This window comes from Mirounga leonina, unplaced genomic scaffold (assembly GCF_011800145.1).
Source record: "Mirounga leonina isolate KUSES-001 unplaced genomic scaffold, KU_Mleo_1.0 Mir_493, whole genome shotgun sequence".
Taxonomy (NCBI): Eukaryota; Metazoa; Chordata; class Mammalia; order Carnivora; family Phocidae; genus Mirounga; species Mirounga leonina.
Window position 1 is genome coordinate 185843 of NW_023270780.1, and position 23220 is coordinate 209062.

Below are 23220 nucleotides of genomic sequence, written 5' to 3' on the forward strand. Positions count from 1 at the left end.
GCCGCTTTTGCTGCTTTTTTCAAAATTTGCTTTAGAACCTCTTGTTTTTGTCTTGAGTTTTCTTGAAATAGCTGGTCTCCTCTGGCTGTCTGAAAACAATGTTCACTGAAATGTACCAGTGAAGTGCCCACGCTGATAGGCAGCCCAAAGCCGAGCAGGTATATAGACTCTTAGTCTTTATTCCAGCATTACTGGTTGGAGAGCTGGCTTCTGCATTGAGGAGGCCTTCCCAGATGTCTATATTTGAAGTCTTTTCTTTGGGCAACTTAGTTTCTCCAGAGATGAATCCTTTAGTATCTTTCCTGGGTTGGAATAAACCTGTTTGCTCAAATTGAAGAGACAGTGGATGACAAGGGTTCATGGTGCTCCTGTTATTGGGTGTACACAATTTCTCTCAGATCCCCCACTCTCCAGCATCTTGTCCTTGTACATCCTTTGAAGGATTGACAGGGTCTCTATTCTCAAAATCACCCCTTGACTAGGCTCCTGTTTGGCCTCTACGTTTTTTCTTAATCTGTTCTCATTGCTTCAGCCACTTTACGTTTTCCGAGAGTTACTAAACTTTCCATCCACTGTTGTCTTATATCTTTTCAAAATCCCTTTACTGCCATTTAGTGGTTTTAGGTGGGAGAAGAAATGGATGCATGTGACCCTATTTTGAAGTTATACTTGGATATGAAATACTAAAGCTTGCACCCATTTCTGCACTCATCTAGATTAATTTCAGCTTATTTTCCTAATGTTATTAGAACAAAATAAAATTTTTCTGTTTTCCAGGAAGATAATTATATTCCTTAGTCAGTGCTGCCAGAAAAGATTTCCTACTTGTATTAAAATTTGGAATCTTGGGCGCCTGGGTGGCTCAGTTGGTTAAGCGACTGCCTTCGGCTCAGGTCATGATCCTGGAGTCCCAGGATCAAGTCCTGGATTGGGCTCCCTGCTCAGCAGGGAGTCTGCTTCTCCCTCTGACCCTCCCCCCTCTCATGTGCTCTCTCTCTCTCATTCTCTCTCTCAAATAAATAAATAAAATCTTTAAAAAAAAAAATTTGGAATCTTGTCTTTGATCAGTGAGTACATGTTCACTCTGTCGTAGATGGTTCTACTAGCAGGACATAGATGAGGGTCTAGGCCTGTGGTCTCCAGCCTCTTTTTGGCTGCAGAGTGAGGACAGGGAGCATGATTAGAAATAATATAAATGAATATGAAAGACCAGTAGTTAAAGCAATTCCAATCAAAAACAAATAAAAAATAGGGTTGCTTTATCTGGAATGTCAGGTTTTTTAAAAAGCATGTTTGTAAGTTGAGAATTGCATGCAATATGAAGCTACATATGTTGATCATATTTGACACCTCTCAGCTCTTTATTTTTTTTTTTCCACTTGTTGATAGAGCACCTCATTGAAAGCCCCCTGCTGATTTAATTAGCAAATGCCAATTAGAATTACAGCTGGTTGGATTTGGGTACAAGTGTGAAGCAATTGATCTCTTGAGAAGGAAAATGTTTTGCTTTCATACTCTAGAGAAAACATACTTAAAGCTGATTTCATAATGCTGTGAAAATACATTCTTTGGTAGTATATGCTATTAAATACGCTTCACTTTAGAATCATGTCACCTCTCTGTGGTTGTTGATCTTGGCTTGTCATGACTTCTTTTTACCACTGATTCATGATCTTGGCACATCACCCAACCTTTCAGCCTTTGTGTCCTCATTTATAAAATTGTGCTGTTAATGTCTGCTTTACTCTTTTAAATAGTTGAAAAAGTAAATGTGATAATAGATGTGAAAGTGTTCTGATAGCATAAAATACTCTCAAGATTACATTATTATCATTATTGTTATTACTATAATTAGTATGTGCTGGCCTGTTCACTCTCCATCCTTCTACAGACACAGGAATGCTCTGAAAAGAGCATGCAACCTTTTGAGTCAAAATCCTGCCTTCTTCATTTATTAGCAGTGAGAACTGGGAGTCCCTTAATCCCTCTCTGAGCCTCATTTCTCCCTTTCTTCAGCGCGGTTAGTTATACCAGGATTGTGGGGAGTCTCATAAAGATACTTCATGAGATCCGAAAAGAATATTGTAAATCACAGGAATTATTTTTGTGATTCTCCCATTTTCTCATAGATTTGCCACTTGTTCCTTTAATATTACAGAAAAGGGGGGAGAGAGTTGAGTATTAAGCATGTGCAGAATAAAAAAATTATGATCACAGTTATCTTTTATTAAGTGATCTTAATATCAGTGAGACCTATGCTGAAGAGTAGTGTGGAATCGGTGATGAGTGATCCCAAGATTCAAGAGGGTGGAGGTATCCAGCAGAGACTTGCAGACCAGCTAGAGGTGGACCAAAGGGCATTAGCCACGCCCTCTCCTTTAAATAGTAAATGTGTGAGATCCCCACCTATCAGTATTAGTGGAATCCAGAATCAGTACCTTCATCACAAGCTAGTCTTAGCCCATTTAGAATACAAACTATTCTCTTTGCCCTTATTGCTTTGAATAGAATTAATCCATTTTTCTCTAGTATCTGACATTTCTCTTTTGTGTTTTATGTTCTTAGAAAACCATATGTACTTATTTGAAGGTAAAGATTATTCCAAGGAGCCTAGTAAAGAAGATAGAAAATCATTTGAGCAACTGGTGAACCTTCAGAAAACCCTTTTGGAGAAAACTACGCAAGAGGGCCGGTTACTCCGAAATAAAAGCAGTGTAAGGACTATTAATTTGTGTAAAAGAATAAATTCTCCCAAATTTGCATCCTAAGAGAACAAAAAATGATGCTGGGAGTGATTTATTGAGAAATAAGTATGTAAATATTTGTTGAAATACAAGTATAATTAACTGTACTCTAGTATAAAAACTGTGTAAAAGTTGGCATAAATAACATTAACAGGAAGAGTGCATTTTTCCACTTAATGCAGGTGAAAGCAGCCCTGTCCATCTTAGCCATCCCAGAAGGGATCACCAAAATACCACACCCTGCTCCTGATCATTTGACCCTGTGTCACTAACAGAGGGTGGCAGTCATGAATGATGTATGTAATGTTCTTGGTATTTGGCACTTAGGATGTGCTCATTAAATGCTAGCTATTGTTTATCATGATGTTGAAATACTCTGAGAAGGAATTATATAATACATTATAGGAGGATTTCCTTTAAAAATGGTTAAACTGGGGCCCCTGCATGGCTCAGTCAGTTAAGCATCTGCCTTTGGCTCACATCATGATCCCAAGGCCTTGGGATCAAGTCCCGCATTGGACTCCCTGCTCAGCGGGGTGTCTGCTTCTCCCTCTGCCTCTGCCTCTCCCCCTGCTTGTGCTCTCTCTCTCTCTCTCTCTGACAAATAAATAAATAAAATCTTTAAAAAAAATAAAAAATAAAAATGGTTAAACCTAAAATGGGCTCTTGGAGGGTATACTTTCTATTAAAAAAAATTACTTTTCTGAAGTACCTGATCCTATTGAAATTAATCAGATGATGTACTGCTATACCAACCATGAGCTGAGTTTGGTTGAGCTTAGAGCACAATATCCTGATCACTGGGCCAGTGAGATGTGTAATGTGAACAGTAAATTGAAGTGTCTTGCCACCACTTCCCACCACACAAGGGGGCAGGGAGATGCAGTTTTGTGAAATATTAAGTGTGTTGCTTTCACACAGAATGTGTTTTTTTTTTTTTTTAAAGATTTTATTTACTTATTTGACAGAGAGATGCAACGAGAGAGAGAACACCAGTAGGGGGAGTGGGAGAGGGAGAAGCAGGCTTCCCGCTGAGCAGGGAGCCCGATGCGGGGCTCGATCCCAGGACCCTGGGATCATGACCTGAGCCGAAGGCAGACGCTTAACGACTGACCCACCCAGGCATCCCACACAGAATGTGTTTTAAGGATAAATGAAACTCATGAAGGGACAGACAGCCCCCAACCTTCCTGGTTATAGATCTTTTTCTTCCTAAAGGTTCTCCACCCAGGCCTTGCGGAGGGGTCTACCAAAAGGAAGCGGATTCTGAGCCCAGAGGAACTGGAGGACAGAAGGAAGAAGAGACAAGACGCAGCAGCCAAGAGAAAGAGAATAATGGAGGAGAAGAAGAGGAAAAAGGAAGAAGCAGAACACGAGAAAAAGTATGTGTGTCTTATTTGATTGTATTATCATAAAGCTGATGAGGGTCATGTTTAAAGGAATCACTATTGTATACTGAGTCCACAGTTGAACACTTTAAAATTGCAGAAAATTTCTGTAAAACTGGTAGCTCCTTCTGGTAATAGATGTTTTTTTTAAAGATTGAGCTTTAACCCTAACAGCATACTTTTGTAAAAAGTCCTGAATGCCTAAGGTAGAGAGACTAATTCAGCTGAAGCAGGAAAATGTTAAGGTTTTATTGTCACTGTCTGACAGAGTTAGTTCACTTGAACAGTACCTTAATCTTGTTCTTAAAAACAGGGACATCTGATGGCTGCTCATTATTGAAGTATAGTCAGGAGGCAGCTAGGTTCATCAGTGAGACTTCTTGTTGATTTACAAATAGGCAGAAAACTGCAATCAGGGTGAGTGTCTAATTGCATTTCCACTGGGCACTTGCTGTTTGTGAGTAGCAGGATGAAGTGCGCGCCAAGAGAAATTGTGACAGGCCAGGTTAATTTCCTGTTCTCTCTGGCCTCTTGAAGGATGGCCTGGTGGGAGTCCAACAATTACCAGTCCTTCTGCCTGCCTTCTGAGGAGAGCGAACCAGAGGACCTAGAGGACAGGGAAGAGGAGAGCTCTGCGCAGCTGGATTATGAAGATCCAGATTCAAGTGCCATCAAGTATGTTAGTGGTGATGTCACCCACCCACAGGCTGGGGCAGAGGATGCTGTCATCGTGCACTGCATAGGTAGGAGGAGGGGTACCGGCCCAGGGTGGGTGCCTTGTTCTTTATGATGCCAAGAACTGGGGAGGAGGAGGCAGAAGTCTGACCCAGGGATGACTGATGGGCCAGCGTGGTCCTGTGGTCAAAAAAAGGCAAATTTTAGAATCCAGAGATACAGATTTGACTCCTAGTGCTCCCGTTTACCTGGTTGGATAATTCCCTATTCTCTGCACAAGTTTTTTTTAAGAGAGTAAAAGGAGGCGACATATATGAGACAAATCTTTTGAGAAAAAACAAAACTGCCAGCATATTCTCCCTGCTTTCACGATCTTTGCACTTTTTACTTCCTCTGCCTGGAACCCTCTTTCCACAGATAGCCACATTAAGCATCGTTCAAGTGTCTGCATCTCAGAGAGGTCTCCCTGAGTGCCTCGTGTAAAACAGACCCCACCCCCATGCCTTTATTATTCTCTCCTCCTTTTCCTACCTTAGTTTACTTTATTACATGTATTACCACCCTGACGTGTTATGTATTTGTTTATATGATTGTCTCATAAACTTCATGGGAGCTGTTTGTTATTGTCCACTGCTATGACTCTAGTGCCTAGAGCAGTGTCTGCATGTAATACGTGCTAACGAATATTCTAGAATGAATGAATGACTGTCAAAAGAAGGTACTAACCGGCTATGTTAGTAGCAGCTCAAATAAGTCATTTAACCTTTTTCTTCCTTACCTGTAAAGCGGGAGTTGTATGCGGTTGTATTACCAGTGCTTGAGCTATTTGTTTTTTTGTGTTTTTATTGTTATGTTAATCACCATATATTACATCATTAGTTTTTGATGTACTGTTCCATGATTCATTGTTTGCGTATAACACCCAGTGCTCCATTCGGTATGTGCCCTCTTTAATATGCTTGAGCTATTTGTTATGTCTACTCTCCACCTTTCCTATTAGGATAGCCATGTATATTCCATAAAACCTAAACATTTTTGAGAAGTCCAACCTATGATATTCCTGGGAGGCTACATAGGTGTTTCTTCCCTTTGAAAAATCATCCTTCTACAAAGCTAGTTGGTATACCTTTGTGTTTTCGAATTGTGGGCTGGACTTTGCCTTCTATAAATGAAAATTTTTTCTTCTCTCAGATGACTCTGGTCGCTGGGGCAGAGGTGGTTTATTCACAGCTTTGGAAACACGATCTGCTGAGCCACGAAAAATATATGAGCTGGCTGGGAAAATGAAAGGTAAGAAGCAAAGCAGAGAAAAGGGGTAAGGATGGAATACAAGAGGAGAGGACACTAAGGACAGGTATCACGTGGGTTATGAAGCACTAATTAAGGAGTTAGGAGAGCTAGTTGGGGGTCTTATTAGCTAGTTTTGTCATCATTTAATTAGTTATGTGACTTTGAGGCAGTCCCTTACCCTCTCTATGCCTGTTTTCTCATCTGTAATTTGTGAATAATACTTATTCCACCTACCTCATGGGACTATAATGAGGATAGTGGAAATGCAAGTATTCTGATAAATGTCAATCCCTCTGTGCATATTTAAGTATTGGCATGAAGAGCGTTTCATTGTTTACCTCCACTGCGACCAACTCACCCGATCTTCATAAGGGAATATTTATCGAAAATGTCAGAGACCTGTGGGAGAGAAATCAGACCTGCCATTAAAGTGCTAACAAGAGCTGGGGTTGGGTGTTGAAGAGGAGGAGGTTGTTTTATGAGGTTAGTGTAGGCTGAGATACAGCACTCCCTGGAGACAGAAGTATCAGGTGCTTGGGGCCAAAGGAACTTGAAAGTCTGGAAATACCCTCCCTTGGCATGGAGAAGGAGAAAGGGCACCTTCTTTTACGTGCAGAAATCACAAAGTAACAAGAGGAGTAAAATTATTATTGTCATTATTTTCTGGGGACTTGAGAGGCCAAGGGACCTTGTTCAGTAGAGAAGGGCCCTTCAGATTCCTCAGAGATTGGTTTCCCCTAACTCTTCTGCCTAGTTCTCTAGGGTGGAAAGGGATATAAGGACTTAGAAGGAATACTCTTTCTACTAAGATAGATCACTGATAGAAAGGTTTGACAGGTTAAAATAACTGAGATCTAGCTATTGATTGGGCAGTTGGAAAAGCAGAGAATTCAGGAGAGGTCAGAACTAGAAATGAAGACCGAGGAATGCCTGTTTGGATCCTTGTGAGGATCCAATGTGAGGGAGGCAGGATGGGGACCTAGCACCTACTCCAAAGGACCTGAGAGGAGGCTTGCCCACCACTGCCAACCCATAAGAGACAGAAGACCTCCATGCAGGCTACGGAGCCAGCACAACTGCCTAGACCCCTCTTGCCACCGTCAGGGAAAAATCGGATGAGTGCTCACCGGGCAGGTACTCATGCATGAGACAGAACTCAGAAATCCAGTTTTCCTGCGGGGAAGACTCCAGCATATCACTGGAGAAGTAAGGAAAGAGAAAAACAAAAATAGGAGTTGGTCACAGTGGAGGTCGTAAGAGAAACTCTCCTGCTGCAGCCTTTCCCCCAGGGAAACACTGAATGGACTGATGTAGTTGGTGGAGGTGATCTGTCCTGTCGGGGGAAAGGAAAGTGGTGAGTAAACTCCTAGCTGTCCCAGGCAGATGGAACACAGCTGGAGAAACCCATTTCTCTCTGCCAGCACCCACAGTACTAAGGTGGGAGTTCTGTGACTGGGAGGAGGCAGATCTGAATTTTATATGGTGTCAGAGGGTTTGTGCTCAACAGGAAGTTCAGCCACAGTCTTTGGGAGTACCACACACAGGATCTCCCTACTGGGTCCACAGGCTCTCACAAAACCCTGAGTGTTAAACTCACACTTCCTCTGACTCTGCTGCCACCTGTTTGTACAGGCTCCCAAATGTGTGTGTGAGAGCGAGCTCTGGTAGACAGAGAGCACACTCAGAACAGGCCTTGGTAGTCAGTCAAGGAAAAAACCACAAACCTGAGCTATGTATAGCTCTTCTAGAATGCTGTTTCCAAGAGGCAGCTTGCTGAATTATAACATCCAAAGATGACACAAAGGCTTAAAAATTTGGCCCCGAGAGAGCAAGAAGTGCGGAGCAGGTATACCTCAAAAACACAAGGAATAACTCAGTGACAGTACCACAGAACATAAAACCATCTGCTGAAAGCAGTGAGCACAGAGTTAAGGAGGTATCTGCTACTTCAAATGCAAAAGCAGCAGTGCATAACTATGAGGAATGTGAAAAATCAAGGAAATATGGCATCACAGAAAGAAAATGACAGTTCTCCAGCAACCAAGCTCAAAGGCACAGAATATTGCAATCTAACTGATAAAGAATTCAGAATAGCAGTTATGAGTAAACTCAATGAGTTGCAAGAAAACTTATGGCAATTCATTGAAATCAGGAGTAAAACATGAACAGAATGAGTTCTGTTCCGTAGAAGAGAACCAAACAAATTCTGGAGCTGAAGAATTTGATGAATGAGGTGAAGACTACAATAGAGAGCAGCTGTAGCGGGGCAGACCAGATGGAAGAAAGAATAAATGACTTGGAGGATAGGGATTTTGAAATAACACAGAAGAGGTGAAAGAATAGAGATTAAGTAAGAGCTGTGGGATTGGATCAAAAAGACAACTATCAGAGTAAGACAAATATCAGAATAAGCAGGCTTCCAGAAAAGGAAGAGAGGAAGAGGGCAGAGTTTATTTAAAGAAATGATAGCTGAGAACGGCCCAAACCTGGGGAAAGATTGGGACATATAAGTCCACAAAGCTAATAGATCACCCCATTATCTCAATGTAGAAAGGCCTTCCCAAGACACATTATAATGAAACTGAAAAATCAATGAAAAAGAAGCCAGGGGGGAAAAGGACATAACCTAGAAAGGACCCTCATTAGGCTGACAGATTTCTCAGCAGAAACTACAGGCCAGGAGAGAGTGGAACGACATTTGGTGTTGAAAGATAAAGACTGCCAACTAAGGATACTGTATGTATCTGGCCAAGTTATCTTGCAGATAAGATATCCCAGACAAAAGCTGAGGGAGTTCACTACCACTAGACCTGCCTTGCAAGATGCTGAAAGGAGTTCTTTAAGCAGAAATGAAAAGGTACTGATCAGTATCACGAAAACATGGAAGTACACAACACACTAGTAAAAGTGAAAAACAGAGTTAGGTAACTGTAATCTATAATAGGATGGTGCGTTAACCATTCAACTCCAGTATAAAGGTTAAAGGAAAAGAATAGTAAAAAGAACCATTAATAAATACACAACATAAAAAGAGGTAAAAAGGGATAAAAGGAATAAAAGGGAGAGCCTTAATAGGTGACTGAACATAAGTTGCTGTCAGCTTAAGATGGACTGTTTTATCTGTAAGGTGTTTTATGGTAACAACATAACAAAAACCTAGAGTGGATCCACAAGAGACAAAGAGGAAATGGAGCATACACCACAGAAAATAACCAGTTTATGAAGGTAGACAGAAACAGAGGGAAAAAGAAACAATGGAAATACAATGGAATTTGCTTGAATTCACCAAGCAAAAGGCACAGTGGCTGATGGAAAAAACAAAAAACAGGACACAGCTAATTGCTGCCTACAAGAGACCAACTTGAGCCTTAAAAACACACATAGATTCAAAGTGAAGGAATGAAGAAAGATACTCTCTGCAGGTAGGAACTAAAGAAAGGGGGGGTGTGGCTATCCTTGCATCAGACAAAGTAGACTTTAAACCAAAATGGTAGCAAGAGACAAAGTCATTATATAATGATAAAGGGATCAATGCATCAAGAAGGTATAACAATAGTATATATTCACCCAACATCAGAGGACCTAAATATATTTAACAAATATTAACAGGTATGAAGGGAGAAATAGACAACAGTGCAATAATAGTAGGGGACTTTGATATATCACTTTCAGCAATGCAGATCATCCAGAAAGAAAAGCAACAAGGAGATAGACTTGGACCAAATAGTACATCAAATTGACCTAATAGACATCTATAGAAAATTTCATCCAACAGCAACAAAATACACATTTTTCTCAAGTACACGTGGAACATTTTCAAGAATAGAGCACAAAACAAGTCATAGCAAAATAAGACTGAAATAATACCAAGTATCCTTTCCAACCACAATGGTATGAAACTAGAAATTTTTAATGAGGCAAGTTAGAAAATCTCCAAATAGGTGGAAACTAAACAGCACACTCCTGAACAACCAGTGAGTCAAAGAAGAAGTCAAAAGGCAGACCAAAGAATATCTCGAAACAAATGGGAACACAACATACCAAACACTGATGGATGCTGCAAAAGCATTTCCGACAGGGAAGTTGGTAGCAATAAATGCTTATGTTAAGAAAGGATATTTCAAATAAACAGCCTAACTTTATACCACAGAAGCTAAAAAAAGAAGAGCAAAGTAAGCCCAAAGTTAGCAGAAGGAAGGAAATAAAGATCAGATCTGAAATAAATAAGAGATCTGAAATAAATCAATAGAGAAGATCACTGACTCTTACGAGCTGGTTTTTTGAAAAGATAAAATTGACAAACCTTTAACAAGACTAAGAAAAAAGAGAGAAGACTCAAAGTCAGAAATGAAAGAGGAGAAATTATAGCTGACACTGCAGAAAAACATTAAGATCATAAGTCACTACTGTGAACAATTTTACACCAACAAATTAGATAATCTAGAAAAAATGGATAAATTTCATAGTCCTACAACCTACTAAGACTGAAGCAGAAAGATATATGAAGTTTGAACAGGAGGGGGGAAAGATGGCAGAGGAGTAGGGGACCCTATTTCAACTGGTCCCCGCAATTGAGCTGGATATCTACCAGAGCACCCACTCTGAGCACCCACAAAACCAGCCTGAGATGTAAGAAGATCTGGATCTCTACAAACAGAATATTGCAGGCGGTTGGTTTTGAGGTACGAAGCGGAGAGCCGTGATTCTGCGGGCAGATATCAGAGGATAAATGGCAGTGGGAGAGTGCCTGGCCGTGGGGATCCTACACCACCGGTAAGTGACAGCCTCGCACACTGTGGATGGGCACAGACTCGCAGACCAGTAGCGGCGGAGAAAGGACTTTAGGGCAGCCCCCGGGGTGGAAACCCAGAGTGGCGGGGTCGTGCGTGAGCGAAATGCAGCCCCCAGAATGGAAACCTGGAGCGGCGGGGTCACGTGCATGCAAACTGGGAGTGGCTGGCAGTTTTAGAAGCCCAAAGGGCACAGACGTCCCCTCAACCTAGAGGCAGGACTGGGAGCGCTGTGGAGGGGCGCACAACCCAGGACGCTGCAATTTATAGCAGCACAGACAGAAACGGAGACAGTGTGGAAAGCCGCCAGGGAAAGGCGCAGGAGAACAAAAGCCCCAAACACTGATTCCCACTGAGCCCATCCCCCACCACAGGGCGCAGGGCAACTCCGCCCACACAGGGTTGCCTGAGTCACAGTGTGGCAGGCCCCTCCCCCAGAAGACAGGCTGGGAAAACAAGAGGCCAGCAACCCTAAGGTCCCAAGAAAACAGGTGCATCTTGCTTGGGTTCTGGTCAATAATTTGGACTCTATACATTCCCTCAAACACCCATCAACAGAATGACTAGGAGGAGGAGCCCCCAAAACAGAAAAAACTCAGAGATTATGATTTATGCTGCAGATTTACAAATGGATGCAGATATAACCAAGATGTCAGAGATGGAATTCAGGCTAGCAATTGTGAAGACAATGGCTAGAATGGAGAAATCAATTATTGGCAACATAGAGTCTCTAAGGGCAGAAATGAAAGCTGAATTGGCAGAACTTAAAAATGCTATCAATGAGATCCAATCCAATCTAGGTAATCTAACAGCTAGGGTAAGTGAGGCAGAAGAGCGAATAAGCGACCTGGAAGACAATATAATAGATAAAAAGGGAAAAGAGGAGGCCAGGGAAAAACAACTCAGAATCCATGAAAATAGAATCAGAGAAATAAGTGACACCATGAAACATTCCAATGTCAGAATCATTGGAATCCTGGAGAGAATGGAACGAGAGAGAGGACTAGAAGATGTATTTGAGCATATCATAGCTGAGAACTTCCCTAATCTGGGGAATGAAACAAACATTCGAGTCCTACAGGCAGAGAGGACCCCTCCTAAGATCAAGGAAAACAGGCCAACACACCAGCATGTAATAGTAAAACTTGCAAATCTTAGAACCAAGGAAACCATCTTAGGGCAGTTAGGGGGAAGAGATTCCTTACGTACAGAGGGAGGAACATCAGAATAACGTCAGACCTATCCACAGAGACCTGGCAAGCCAGAGAGGCCTGGCAAGACATATTCAGGGTACTAAATGAGAAGAACATGCAGCCAAGAATACTTTATCCGGCAAGGCTTACATTTAGAATGGATGGAGAGATGCAGAGCTTCCATGACCGGCAGAAACTGAAAGAATATGTGACCACTAAGCCAGCCCTGCAAAAAATATTAAGGGGGGTTCTATAAAAGGAGAAAGACCCCAAGAGTGATCTACAACAGAAATTTACAGGGACAATCTATAAAAACAACGTCTTCACAGGCAACATGATGACAATTAATTCATATCTTTCAATAATCACTCTCAACGTGAATGGCCTAAACGCTCCCATAAAATGGCACAGGGTTGCAGATTGGATAAAAAGACAGGACCCATTCATATGCTGTCTACAAGAGATTCATTTTGAACCTAAAGGTACATCCACACTGAAAGTGAAGGGATGCAGATCCATCTTCCAGGCCAGCGGACCTCAAAAGAAAGCTGGGGTAGCAATTCTTATATCAGACAAATTAGATTTTAAACTAAAGTCTGTAATACGAGACACAGAAGGACACTATATCATTCTTAAAGGGTCTATCCAACAAGAAGATCTAACAATTGTAAATATCTATGCCCCTAACATGGGAGCATCCATCTATATAAGCCAACTGTTAACCAAAATAAAGAGTCATATTGATAATGATACGTTAATTGTAGACCTCAATACTCCACTCTCAGCAATGGACAAATCATCTAAGCAGAAAATCAAGGAAACAAGAGCTTTGAATGATACACTGGACCAGATGGACCTCATAGATATTTACAGAACATTACACCCTAAAACAACAGAATACTCATTCTTCTCGAACACACATGGAACTTTCTCCAGAATAGACCATATACTGGGTCACAAATCAGGTCTCAACTGATATCAAAAGATTGAGATTATTCCCTGCATATTCTCAGACCACAATGCTCTAAAACTGGAACTCAACACAAGAAAAAATTTGGCAGAAATTCAAACACTTGGAAGCTAAAGACCACTCTGCTCAAGAATGTTTGGGTCAACCAGGAAATCAAAGAATTTAAACAATTCATGGAAATCAATGAGAACGAAAACACATCGGTCCAAAACCTATAGGATACTGCAAAAGCGGTCCTAAGGGGGAAATACATAGCCATCCAAGCCTCACTCAAAAAAATAGAAAAATCCCGAATTCACCAACTAACTCTACACCTTAAAGAACTAGAGAAAAAGCAACAAACGATGCCTAAGTCACACATTCTAAGAGAAATAATTAAAATTAGAGCAGAAATCAATGAATTAAAAACCAGAAACACAGTAGATCAGATCAACGAAACTAGAAGTTTCGTTGAAACTTGAAAGAACTAATAAGTTCCTTGAAAGAACTAATAAGATCGATAAACCACTGGCCAGACTTATCCAAAAGAAAAGAGAAAGGACCCAAATTAATAAAATTATGAATGAAGGGGGAGAGATCACAACTAACACCAAGGAAATAGAAACAATTATTAGAAATTATTATCAACAACTATATGCCAAGAAACTGAGCAATCTGGATGAAATGGAGGCCTTCCTGGAAACCTATAAGCTGCCAAGAGTGAAACAGGAAGAAATTGACAACCTGAATAGGCCAATAACCAGTAACGAGATTGAAGCAGTGATCCAAAACATCCAAAACATCCCAAAAGACAAGCGTCCAGGGCCTGATGGATTTCCTGGGGAATTCTACCAACTATTCAAAGAAGAAATAATACCTATTCTACTGAAGCTCTTTCAAAAAATAGATACAGAAGGAAAACTTCCAAACTCATTCTATGAGGCCAGCATTACCTTAATCCCCAAACCAGGCAAAGACCCCATCAAAAAGGAGAATTTCAGACCGATATCCCTGATGAATATGGATTCCAAAATCCTCAACAAAATTCTAGCTAATAGGATCCAACAATACATTAAACGACCACGATCAAATGAGATATATCCCCCGGATGCAAAGGTGGTTCAACATTCGCAAATCAATCAATGTGATAGAACACATTAATAAGAGGAGAGAGAAGAACCATATGGTCCTCTCAATTGATGCAGGAAAAGCATTTGACAAAATACAGCATCCTTTCCTGATTAAAACTCTCCAGAGTATAGGGATAGAGGGAACATTCCTCAAGTTCATAAAATCCATCTATGAAAAACCCACAGTGAATATCATCCTCAATGGGGAAAAGCTGAGAGCCTTTCCCTTAAGATCAGGAACATGTCAAGGATGCCCACTCTCACCAGTGTTGTTCAACATAGTACTAGAAGTCCTAGCAACAGCAATCAGACAACAAAAAGAAATAAAAGGTATTCAAATTGGCAAAGAAGAAGTCAAATTCTCTCTTTTCGCAGACGACATGACACTTTATGTGGAAAACCCAAAAGACTCCACCCCCAAATTACTAGAACTCATCCAGCAATTCAGTAATGTGGCAGGATACAAAATCAATGCACAGAAATCAGTTGCTTTCTTATACACTAACAACGCAACTGTAGAAGAGAAATTAGAGAAACGATTCTATTTACAATAGCACCAAAAACCATAAGATAGAAAAAACCTAACCAAAGAGGTAAAGGATCTATACTCTAGGAACTACAAAAGACTCATGAAAGAAATTGAAGAAGACACAAAAAGATGGAAAAATATTCCATGCTCATGGATCGGAAGAATAAACATTGTTAAAATGTCTGTGCTACCCAGAGCAATCTATACCTTCAATGCCATCCTGATCAAAATTCCAATGACATTTTTCAAAGTGCTGGAACAAATAATCCTAAAATTTGTATGGAATCAGAAAAGACCCCGAATCGCCAAGGAAATGTTGAAAAAGAAAAACAAAGCTGGGGGCATCACGTTGCCCGATTTCAAGCTATATTACAAAGCTGTGATCACCAAGACAGCATGGTACTGGCACAAAAACAGACATATAGACCAATGGAACAGACTAGAGAGCCCAGACATGGACCCTCAACTCTATGGTCAAATAATCTTTGATAAAGCAGGAAGAAACATGCAATGGAAAAAAGACAGTCTTTTCAATAAATGGTGCTGGGAAAATTGGACAGCCACATGCAGAAGAATGAAACTTGACCATTCTGTAACACCATTCACAAAGATAAACTCAAAGTGGATGAAAGGCCTCAATGTGAGACAGGAATCCATCAAAATCCTAGAAGAGAGCATAGGCAGTAACCTCTTTGACATCGCCCACAGCAACTTCTTTCAAGATACATCTCCAAAAGTTAGTGAAACAAAAGCAAAAATGAACTTTTGGGACTTCATCAAGATAAAAAGCTTCTGCACAGCAAAGGAAACAGTCAACAAAACAAAGAGGCAACCCACAGAATGGGAGAAGATAATTGCAAATGACACTACAGATAAAGGCCTGGTATCCAAGATCTATAAAGAACTTCTCAAACTCAACACCCAAAAAACTAAGCCAAAAAGGGGGCAGAAGATATGAAAAGACACTTCTCTGAAGAAGACATATAAATGGCTAACAGACACATGAAAAAATGTTCATCATCATTAGCCATCAGGGAAATCCAAATCAAAACCACACTGAGATACCACCTTACACCAGTGAGAATGACCAAAATGGACAGGGAAAGAAACAACAAATGTTGGAGAGATTGTGGAGAAAGGGGAACCCTCTTACACTGTTGGTGGGAATGCAAGTTGGTACAGCCACTTTGGAAAAACAGTGTGGAGGTTCCTCAAAAATTTAAAAATAGAGCTACCCTATGACCCAGCAATTGCACTCCTGGGTATTTACCCTAAAGACAGATGTAATGAAAAGAAGGGCCATATGCACCCAGTGTTCATAGCAGCAATGTCCGCAATAGCCAAACTGTGGAAAGAGCCAAGATGTCCTTCAACAGATGAATGGATAAAGAAGATGTGGTCCATATATACAATGGAATATTACTCAGCCATCAGAAAAGATGAATACCCAACTTTTACATCAACATGGATGGGACTGGAGGAGATTATGCTAAGTGAAATAAGTCAAGCAGAGAAAGTCAATTATCATATGGTTTCACTTATTTGTGGAACATAAGGAACTACATGGAGGACATTAGGAGAAGGAAGGGAAAAATGGGGGGGGGAGCACTGGAGGGAGAGATGAACCCTGAGAGACTGTGGACCTGAGAAACAAACAGGGTTTTAGAGGGGAGGGGGATTGTTTAGCCTGGTGATGGGTATTAAGGAGGGCACCTACTGCATGGAGCAATGGGTGTTATACAAAAGCAATGGATGATGGATCACTACATCAAAAACTAATGATGTATTGTTTGGTGACTAACATAACATAATAAAATTAAATAAATAAATAATAAATAAATAAATATAATAATAAATAAATTTAAAAAAAAAATACAGTTTGAACAGACTGATTATGAGTTAGGAGATTGACTCAGGGTTTAAAAACCTTCCAGGACCAGATTCCTTCATGGACGAGTTTTACCAAAATTTTAAGAAGAATTAATGCTAACCCTTCTCAGACTCCTCCAGAAAAATTGAAGGGGAGGGAACACTTTCAAACTCATTCTGTGAGGTCAGTATTACCCTGATACCAAAGCCAGGTAAGGATACTATAAGAAAAGAAAACTGTAGACCGATATCCTAATGAATATTGAAGCAAAAATTCTCAAAAAAAAATATTAGCAAACCAAACCTAAGAACTCATTAAAAGGATTACACACCATGACCAAGTGGGATTTCTCCCTGGCATGCAGGGATAGTTCATCATATGCAAATCAAATGTGGTACACCATATTAGTGGAATGAAAGACAAAAATCATTAAACTTCTCAACAGATGAAGTAAAAGCATTTGACAAAATACAACATCTTTTCATGGTAAAAACCCTCAATAGAATAAGTATAGGAGGAACATACATCAACATAATAAAACCATATATGTTACCCACGGTTAATATTGTATTCAACAGAGAAAAATCAAAAGCTTTTCCTCTAAAATCAGGAACAAGACAGGGGTGCCTGCCTATTCTCCTCATTCTTATTTAACATAATACCGGCAGTCCTAGCTAGAGTAGTCAGGCAAGACAAATTAAAAGGTATCCAAATCAGAGAGGAAAAAGAATTGTCATTGTTTGCAGATGATGTGATCTTGTATATTGAAAATCCCAAATTCTCAATATATTGGATTTAATCAGTTGGAAAAAGAACTATTGGATGTAGTCAATGAATTCAGTAAAGTTGCAGGATCTAAAATCAACACACAAATCAGTTCCTTCTCTATGCACTAGCAATGAAATATCTGAAAAAGAAATGAAGAAAATATCCATTCACCCTAACATCAAACACAATAAAATATCTAAGAATTAGTTTAGCCAAGGAAGTAAAAGATTTAGACAATCAAAATTACAAGTCTTTGTTTAAAGAAATTGAGGAAGACATGAACAATTGAAAAGATATTAACTCTTCTGATCAGTGATTGTGAAATATCATTAAAATGGTCATGCTCCACAAAGCCATCTCTGGATTTAATGCAATCCCTATCAAAATTCCAGTAGCATTTTCTACAGCAATAGAATAAATCCTAAAATATGAATGAAACCAAAAAAGATCTTGAATAGCCAAAGCAATCATTAGAAAGAAGAACAAAGCAGGATGCATCACACTTCCTGATTTCAAACTATCCTACAAAGTGATAATAATTAAAACGGTATGGTACCAGCATAAAAATAGACACTTAGATCAGTGGAACAGAATACAGGACCCCAGATTTAAACCTCTACATACATTGCCAACTGATACTTGGTAAAGGAGCCAGGAACATCCAATAGGGAAAATGTAGTCTTTTGGGGCAAATGATGTTGGGAAAACTGGATAGCCACATGCAGGAAAATGAAATTGGGACCCCTACCTTACTCCACTCACAAAAATTATCTCAAAATGGATCAAAGACTTAAACATAAGACCTGATGCCATAAAACTCCTAGAAGAAAACGAGGGAAGAAGTTCCTTGAGATTGGCCTTGGCAGTAATTTTTTGTGGAGGACACCAAAAGAACAAAAGTAAAGGAAAAAAAAAGATTTATGCGATCTGAAGAGAAACCAAGAAAGACATGTATCATATGATCTCACTGATACAAGGAATTCTTAATCTCAGGAAACAAACTGAGGGTTGCTGGAGTGGTGGGGGGTGGGAGGGATGGGGTGGCTGGGTGATAGACACTGGGGAGGGTATGTGCTATGGTGAGTGCTGTGAATTGTGTAAGACTGTTGAATCACAGACCTGTACCTCTGAAACAAATAATACATTATATGTTAAAAAAGAAGAAGATAGCAGGAAGGGAAAAATGAAGGGGGAAAATTGGAGGGGGAGACGAACCATGAGAGACTATGGACTCTGAGAAACACTACATCAAAAACTAATGATGTAATGTATGGTGATTAACATAACATAATATAATAATATAACATAATAAAATAATTTGTGATTATATATGTGTATAATATATATTATAAATATATATAAATATAAATTATATTATAAATTATATTATTATAATACAAATTATATAAATAATATAATTTGTGATTAACATAACATAATAATATAACATAACATAATAAAAATAAATAAAGTCCCCCCCAAAAAAGTAAAGGAAAAAAATCAGTAAGTGGGACAACATCAAACTTAAAAGCTTCTGCACTTCAAAAGAAAAAAACAAAATGGAAAGGCAACCTACAGAAGGGAAGAGAATATTTGAAAACCATATATTGGATAAGGGGTTACTATTCAGCATTTACAAAGAACTTGGACAACTCAACAGAAAAAAAAGTCCGATTAATTCTTCCAAAGAAGATTGTACAGATGGCCAACTGGGACATGAAAAGATGCTCAACATCAGTAATCATCAGGGAAATGCAAATCAAAACTACAATGAAATATGACCTCACACCTGTCAGAATGGCTATCATCAAGAAGACAAGAGATAATAAGTATTGATGAGGATGTGGAGAGAAGAACTTTGATACACAGTTGGTGGGAATGCAAACTGGTGCAGTTACTATGGAAAACAGTAGAGAGGTTCCTCAAAAAATTACAATTAGAGCTATCATATGATCTAGTAATCCCACTTTTGGGTATATATTCAAAGGAAATGAAAACAGGTTATCAAAGAGATATCTGCATTCCCATGTTGATTTCTGCATTATTCACAATAGCCAAGATATGGAAACAACTTAAGTGTCTGTCAACAAATGAATGGATGAAGAAGATGTATACACACACACACACATACATCCCTTAATGTGGAATCTGAAACTAAAAAAAAAAAAAACCCAGAATGAAATGGTGGTTACCAGGGGCTGGGGTGGCAAAAATGGTAGAGATAATGTTTAACGGTACATAATTGCACTTACGAGATAACTAAGTCCTAGAGGTCTGATACACAGTGCAGGGACTACAGACAACAGAACTTTATTGTAAACCTTAAAATTGCTAAGAGACTAGGTCGTTAATTGTTCCCACCACTAGAAGGAGTGACAGTTATGGGATGTTATTGAGATGTTAGCTCATGCTACAGAGGCAATTGTATTGCAGTATAAATGTGAAAATCAATATGCTGTACACCTTAAACTTACACAATATTATATGTCAGTTAATCTCAAAAAATAGACAATAACAAGTGCTTGTGAGGATGTGGAGAAATTAGAACACTTGTGATGATGGTGTGAATGTAAAATGATGGAGCTGCTATGGAAAACAGTATGGTGTTTCCTGAAAAAATTAAGAATAAAGTTACCATATGATCCATCAATCCCTCTTGTAAGAACTGTAGGCAGGGACTCAAACAGATATTTGTACACCCATGTTGCATTATTCACAATGGCCTAAAGGTGGAAGCAACCCAGGTGTCTGATGGATGGATAGATAAACAGTGCGGTATACAGTGAGCTATTATTCAGCCTTGGAAACCAGGAAATTCTGACACATGCTACAACATGGATGAATCCTGGGGACATTATGCCAAGTAAAATAAGGCAGTCGTCAAAAAAAAAAAAAAAAAAAACACACAAGTATTGTGTGAACCCACTTAGATGAAGTAACTCCAGTAGATTCAAGAGGTAGAAAGTAAAAGTGGTGGTTGTAGGGGAGATGGGGAGAAGATGTTTAATGAGTATGGAGTGTCAGTTTCGCAAGGTGAAGAGAGTTGTGGAGATTGATTGCATAGCAGTGTGATGGTACTTGATGCTACTGAGCTGTGAGCCTAAAAATGGTTACAATGGTAAGTTTTATGTTAGGTATATTTTACCACAATAAAACATTAACAAAATGAAAGTTTTTGAGCCAAAAAAAAAACCCCTCAGGAGTGGATCATGTGAGTGCCTGGCAAAGGCAGTGACTGAAGCTAAGAGAGTGAGAAAAAGTGAGATTGCAACCTGATTGGCCAAAAAGGAAAGGAGTCGGGGCATTCACAAGAGTCCCTCTTCAGGGGTCTCAGTCCAGAGTGAACCTCACCTTCTGTCTGTTGCTCTTTTATTTTACCTCAGACTTGAATTTGGGAGGCGTCCTTTTATTTCCTATTGATGATAAAGAGTCAAGAAACAAAGGGCAAGATTTGGTAAGTAAAAAAACACCTCTTATCAGACCTAAATTTTGGCTCACATCACCTCCTCCTAAAACCTCTCCTGTTCCTGCTGGCCTTTAGTTGCATGGGCTGTCATAATAAAACACCAAAACTATACTTTCAGAAATCATTTCTATAGTTTGTTATAAAACATCACCAACTAGGTGGCTTAGAAAACAGATTAATTTCTTCGCAGTTCTGGAAGCTACTGGGCCAAGATTAAGGTGCTGGCAGGGCTGATTTCCTCTGAGGCCTTTCTCCTTGGCTTAGGGGTGGCCACCTGTGTGTTTCCTCACACGGTCTTTCCTCTCTGTGTGCACATCACTGGTGTCTCAGTCTATGTCCAAATTTCTTCCTGTAAGCACAGAAGTCAGACTGGATCAGGCACCACCCTAATGGCCTCATTTTAATTTATTTTCTTAGGCCCTGTCTGCACACACAGTCACATTCTAAAGTACTGAGGGTTAGGGCTTCAACATAGGAATTTGAGAGGACCCAATTCAACCCATAACAAGCAGGTTGGGCCTCACACTCCACCACACTCCCTCCATCCTCCTTGCTTCTGTCCATCACAGCCCCTGGAACACTGTCCTTTAACTTGCTTGTTCTCGGCACATACCTTAGGCAGGCTCCTCCTAAGAGTGTGGACTCATCCTGTCGTTTTATCCTCAATACCTCACAGAGTACCAGCTTATAGGAAATGCTCAGGAAACACTGAATAAGAAAACATGACTCAGAACTCCAAGCATTTCATCATTTACTATGTGAAAAGTTGTGTAAAAGATTGTGTTTAGTAGCCAGCCATAAGCAGGGGAGAGGAGCTGATCCATAGTTCCCTCTGCCTATATTAAAATTCTCCTTTGGGGGCACCTGCGTGGCTCAGTCAGTTAAGCGTCCGACTCTTGGTTTCAGCTCAGGTCATGATCTCAGAGTCCTAAGATTGAGCCCTGCAATGGGCTCTGTGCTGAGCATGGAGCCTGCTTAAGATTCTCTCCCTCTGCCCCACCCCCCACTCAGGCTTTCTCTTTCAAAAAAAAAAATTCTCGGGGCACCTGGGTGGCTCAGTCATTGGGCGTCTCCCTTCAGCTCAGGTCATGATCCCAGGGTCCTGGGATTGAGCCCCGCTTCGGGCACCCTGCTCGGCGGGAAGTCCGCTTCTCCCTCTCCCACTCCCCCTGCTTGTGTTCCCTCTCTCGCTGTGTCTCTCTCTGTCAAATAAAAATAAAATCTTAAAAAAAAAAAAAATTTATCTTTTTGCATCTGAAGTGTCTCTTAACCAGTCCTCTAGAATTCCTCTAAGATGTTTTATTAACCACACTTAACCTGACTTTCTCAAGGGCCTGAATTCATATTCAATTTAGAGCCAAATCTTACTGACTTAGTAATTTAGAAACTGGGCTGAAAGGGACATATATTTTCTTGAGGTTGGTGGTCTGTGTGGCTGACAGCAAAGTGGCTTCAGCCTGCTCGTTTTTTCAGTCATTTCTAAAATGCTAAAAAATGTGAACAACACAGTGGTTATGGCACAGATGCTCAGAATCCAGTGACTCAAGAAAACTATTTACAACTGGTTATCATATGGTGGTAGGGATGTCAGTCCCAGACGCTCCCTTGACACTCTCTCCAGTCTCCCCCACTTAGGTTAGGACAGAGATGGGATGGGGGTTGGGAGCTGACTCGAGCATCAGCCAGAGGGCAGGATATAGGAACCTGTAAGGTCCTTTCTGCTCCTAAGACTGAAAAATTCTTTCTTTACCATTGAGAGCACTTAGGAAAGACAGCATGTTTTGGACGCTGGTTTTAACATACCTTAAAATGAAGAAGAAATGCTTGTGTATAAAGTTACCACAAAATAAAACAATGACAATAGAAGATTAAGTCATGAATTTGGTAGGACATGGTCCAGGCAGAGCTTCCAAAGAAGATGGAGACGAAGCCTCCTCCACGGGCAGGTCACTTAGTTGACAGTGCAGCCTTCTTGGGTCATGTTAACCATGTGATGGCTGTTCCTCCTAGTTGGCCTTGATTGTGGCTCAGCACCGTGATCGCTCCAATGTCCTGTCTGGCATTAAGATGGCAGCCCTAGAAGAGGGCCTGAAGAAGATCTATTTAGCAGCAAAGAGAAAGAAAGGTAAGCTTTTCAGGAGATGACTTTCTGTTTCCAGGCATGTGATAGGACTTTTTTTTTTTTATGTTATGTTAATCACCATACATTACATCATTAGTTTTTGATGTGGTGTTCCATGATGGTGAGAAATGTTAAGACCTCCTTCAATATATATGGTAAAGGTAAGCCCCCATATAAGAGACCGCACAAGTGGACCACATCATCTTGATTAGCCTGTTTTTCTTTCCAGATCACTTTCATTATCTCTGTGGACCATCTCCCTGCACTGGGGTATTTGTGTCATGATTTTACAGATGAGGAAGCAGA

At 40.2% G+C, this 23220-nt stretch overlaps 1 protein-coding gene across 5 annotated transcripts in view; it reads left to right on the top strand.

Annotated features, from left to right (window-relative positions):
- CHD1L (chromodomain helicase DNA binding protein 1 like) overlaps positions 1–23220 on the top strand; it is an 83307-nt gene that overhangs the window by 58116 nt on the left and 1971 nt on the right. For 2 of the 5 annotated variants that reach the window (XM_034989837.1, XM_034989839.1), the window contains 6 exons: positions 2566–2714; positions 3963–4126; positions 4670–4875; positions 5999–6097; positions 20710–20780; positions 22803–22917. In XM_034989837.1, coding sequence (XP_034845728.1) covers positions 2566–2714; positions 3963–4126; positions 4670–4875; positions 5999–6097; positions 20710–20780; positions 22803–22917 — 804 coding nt within the window. Of the gene's footprint in view, positions 1–2565; positions 2715–3962; positions 4127–4669; positions 4876–5998; positions 6098–16622; positions 16742–20709; positions 20781–22802; positions 22918–23220 lie in introns of those variants that run through there. The other 3 variants (XR_004676423.1, XR_004676422.1, XM_034989840.1) reach the window with 3 other exon arrangements.